Source organism: Chrysochloris asiatica, unplaced genomic scaffold, assembly GCF_000296735.1.
Source record: "Chrysochloris asiatica unplaced genomic scaffold, ChrAsi1.0 scaffold00021, whole genome shotgun sequence".
NCBI classification, from domain to species: Eukaryota; Metazoa; Chordata; class Mammalia; order Afrosoricida; family Chrysochloridae; genus Chrysochloris; species Chrysochloris asiatica.
This window is the reverse complement of record NW_006408539.1, coordinates 5484061-5488546: the sequence shown is the minus strand read 5'-3', so window position 1 is coordinate 5488546 and position 4486 is coordinate 5484061. Positions and strand designations below refer to the sequence as shown.

Below are 4486 nucleotides of genomic sequence, written 5' to 3'. Positions count from 1 at the left end.
TGTGGAAAAATTCCACTATCAGATAGATAGTAATTTGAAGGCATTACTGATAGTGGTTACAAATCGGGCTGCGAACCGCAAGGTCAGCCGTTTGAAACTACCAGCTGTTCTGCGGGAGAAAGATGAGGCTTTCTGCTCCTGTAAAGATTTATAGCCTCGGAAACCCTGTTCAGGGTCTCTATGGGTCAGAATCGACTCAACAGCACTTAACAACAACAATATATATATACTTCAAAAAGCTTGTGGAAAAATTCCTCTATCAGATAGACAGTAATTTGAAGGCATTACTGATCGTATACAAAATATATTTTCAATTTATTTGTATGTTGGATGTCTCCTAATCAAAAAATAAATAAATAAAAATGTATATTCTCTCATACACGTAGACAAAGAGTTGCTAAATGTATTTCCTACTTTACCTTATTAATTACATGAAAGTAAAAGGGCATTATTTCTGTTTCATGTTGGAATTGATTCTGTTTTCACCTGCATTATTAATTTGTTCTGAAAAGTTTAGAGGTAGTACTGCTGAGGAGTGGCCTTCAATGAAGTGGAGAATAACTTACAAAAAAAATGTCAGATGTACTTTGAAAGAAAAAAAAAATTACTTCTTTCTTTTCAGTAACACATACAAAGAAACTAAGATGAGTGTCATTTGATCTGTTCCTAAAGAAAGATATATGAAGTAAACGTGTGAAAATATGCCAACTAAATATTAAGAAACATTGAAGGAAGGGAAAAACCAGTGTGATAAAAGCTCTGGACCTGAAGCTAAGTGTCTTTGGGGTTTCTAGTCTTCCAAGGAATCATTTACTCTTCATTCATTTCCTAATTTTAAAAACCAATCATGCCTAGAGCTCAGCTTCTGCTCTTTCCAAATAAGATCTTCACATTCTTAAGCAAGTACAGAGGGTTGGATTAAAGACAATTATAGAATTTCTCAAAACTAGGTCAGCTCCCACTTTGCCCATTGGAAAGACTGGCATTTCTCTGTGGAGAAAAAAAAAAAATCTGTCCAGGAATCTAGCTCAGTAGGTCAATATAACAGTCAAACATTCTTTTTGGGGGGATGGAAATTAAATAAATTCACTACAGATGGTTTAGTTGATTAAATTTAGTTTTGTGAGCACATTGGTATGTCTTTTAAAATTATAAAATAGGAGTTAGTTTTTGATGTTCTCTTATTCTTTCTTTATATGAATTCTTCTCAGATGCACTTTAAGAAAGACCAGTGCCTTGATGCACCACCATCCAAGCTTGCAGAACCTCTGTCCTGGGAATACTGGGCCATGAGATGGTTCTGAGGCTTAGCTCTTTTCCCTGGTGGCTTACTAAATGCCCAGCAGCCTGGAGGCTATGTGGGCCATGATGACCAGCAAGACTGCTCACATACCAGGCTGGTCCCAATAAGCTCATTCCATCAAATTTCTCATTTGAGTATAACAGACCAGTACATCAACTATTACAAACTTCAAAATAATTCCATCTCATAAAGGCAGCTGATATAAAATTCACCTTGCAATAGCAATAAATTCAATACACAGATTGCATTGTTATCCACCTGGCTCTTTCTCCAGGATATACATTTTTCCCATAGCCTGTTTCTAAATACTAAATACCCCACTTCAGAGTGCTGGAGAAACACTGTTGTCACTGTTGTTGAACTAGTTGAGTTGGTTCTGATTCATGGGGATTCAGAGGAGTGGCTGGTAGGTTTGAACAGCTGACCTTGCAGTTAGTAATCCAGTACTCATCGCACAGCATCACAGAGAAACACTTATTGTTGTTGTTAAGTACCATTGAGTCACTTCTGACAGAGACACACTTGCTATTGTTGTTAAGTGCTACCAAGTTGGTTCTGACTCATAGCTGTGTACGATTTCTAAGTAACAGCTGGTGGGTTTGAAGTGTCAACCTTGTGGTTGAACAAAGAAATACCTTTGTTAAGTTGTTAAATGCTGTTGAGTTGGCTATGGCTCATAACTACCTTGAATAAGGTTTTTGGGGAGTGGCTGGTGGGTATGAACCACTGACCTTGTGATTCAAACTGACCTTGAGGCCCAGTGCTTACCCTAAAGATCAACAAATAGAGTTATGGGAGAGAAGAGAAAAAGACTGAGGTATTAGCTAGGGAAGAAGGAAAAATGATTTGTTGGATAAGTTTCTCTCGTAATGTGTGAGTATAGAGTTGTCAAATCGGTCACTTATAGGCCCATGCCTCAGGCTTGCCAAACCAGCACTGTGCCTGAGGCAACAAAATCAAAGCAAAACAATGTATTATAGCCAATGCGTTCAGACTGCGAGATTGTAATAGAGATATATCAGGCCGAATTTTAAAGGGCTAGAGAGCCAGAGAATGGTCAGACTACTATTGACTGCTTGAATTGGATGACAAAAGGCTAATTTATTAATTATAAACAAAAAACAACTTTCTGTTGTAAATATTGTTTTTTGATGTATCCTTCTCTACATGTGCTAGAATATGTCATTGATGTTGTTGAGTGCCGTCAAGTCAGATCTAACTCACAGAGACCCCGTAGAGGGTTTCCGAGGAGCAGCTGGTGAATTTGAACAACCAACCTTATGATTCAAACAGACCTTGCAATCCAGTGTTAATCCTAGAGTGCCACACCAGGTCTCAATGCTAGAACATAGAGATTTAATTTATGAGAATTAACCACAAGTTGGAACTTTTGAACCATTTTGAGTTTCTGGAATGTTATTTCCAAAGCATTTCCTCCAAATTAAATAGTTCATTGTGTTGTAACTGCATTAAGTTCGGTTCTCTATATTTAGTGATCCATTCAGCCAACATTGATTAAGTGTTTACAGGCCTTTTCAACTCAAGAGGCAAATAAATATGATTAAAGAAACACACATCTCCAACATGATTGCAGACAGGATTATAACTGAGCCACGTGGTGGGGTCCATTCTCTAAATGTTACGTAAGGAACACTTGTCCTCACTTGAAAGGAAGACTCCAGCCCTGAGAGGTAAAAGCAAACAGAAACACAAAGTAAGCACCCAGGTGGGTTCTATTAATAAACATGCAAGTCTAGCTTTCTCTTACTTAAATTATGGACTTGGCATGGACAAAGGGCAATGTTTGGTCTGGGTCAGGAGATAAGGGACATGTGGTAAATTATGAGACTACAGAAAGAAGAACCTTTAAAGCACATTACTCAAAAAAATAGTAGGTAGGTAAGCAGTGCCTTCTCTCTTCTAGGGAGATGACTGTTACCTACTTTCTCTGCTGGGCTGAAGAGCGCCGGGTGCAAAGCACAGCTACGACCACTACCACCAACACTGTGATGATGCCAACAGTAACTACGATGATGACAAGCAGGTTGCTGTTCTTCTGAGGAGTAACGCTGCCATGTGGTGGGTGCATCTGCCCAATAGGTGGCTCTGGGGAAAGACAGGCAAAGAGAGATCAAGGTTAGAGAGATGTAACAGTGTCTAGTAAGCTGTGTTATTGATGAGAAGTGCTAGGAATTCCTGAGTCACTGGAAAGCAGGGGTGAGAACTTTGTTGCTAAGTGTCATCAAGTCATTTAGGGCTTCTGAGGAGTGGTTGGTGAGTTTGAATTGCCAACTGACCATGTGGTCCAGTGCTTTATCTTGGATTACCAGAAAGAGTGAAAACCCATGTCTACACAAAAACTTGTGCACAAATGCTCCTAATTGGGTTAAATCATTATAGCTCCAAAGTGAAAATAAATCAAACGTCTATCAACTATTGAATGGATAAATAAATGTAGTACATGCATACAAATGAATGTTATTCAACTATGAAAAATGAATGAGCATTAAAACATTTACACCATGGATGAATTTTGGGAGCATCGTTCTAAGTGAAAAAAGCCAAACAGAAAGACTGTTTTATGATCATATTCTTACGAAACGTCTGGTGGTGATGGTGTTGGTGTGCCACGGAGTTGTTAGCTGCCATCGAGTTGGTATCAACTCATAGCAACCTTATGCACAGCACAATGAAACACTGCCTGATCCTTGGCCAACCTCATTACTGTAGCCATGCTTGACCCATTGATGCTGCCACTTGGCCAATCCATCTTTGGGGGTCTTCTTCTTTTTCTCTGACCCTCCACCTTACCAAACATGATATCCTTCTCCAGCGACAGCTCCCTCCTGACAAGATGTCCAAAGTATGAGAGACGAAGTTTGGCCATCTTGGCCTCCAAGGAGCACTCTGGCTGCACTTTTTCCAAAATGGATCTATTAGTTCTTTTGGCAGCTCATGGTACTTTCAATTTTCTCCTTCAACACCATAACTCAAAAGCGTCAATTCTTCTATGGTCTTCCTTATTCACTGTCAAGATTTTGCATGCATATGAGGTTATTGAAAATACCATGGCTTGGGTCAGGCGTACCTTAGTCCTCAAGCTGACATCTTTGCTCTTCAACACTTTAAAAAGGTCTTGTGTAGTAGATTTCCCTAATGCAATACATCGTGACTGCTGCTTCC

At 39.3% G+C, this 4486-nt stretch overlaps 1 protein-coding gene across 1 annotated transcript in view; it reads right to left on the bottom strand.

The window, feature by feature from the left end:
* The window catches only part of DCC (deleted in colorectal carcinoma), a 1585944-nt gene that overhangs the window by 104861 nt on the left and 1476597 nt on the right, over positions 1-4486 (bottom strand). The window contains exon 23 of the mRNA XM_006837499.1: positions 3247-3409. Within this exon, the coding sequence (XP_006837562.1) occupies positions 3247-3409 (163 nt within the window). The remainder of the gene's footprint in view (positions 1-3246; positions 3410-4486) is intronic.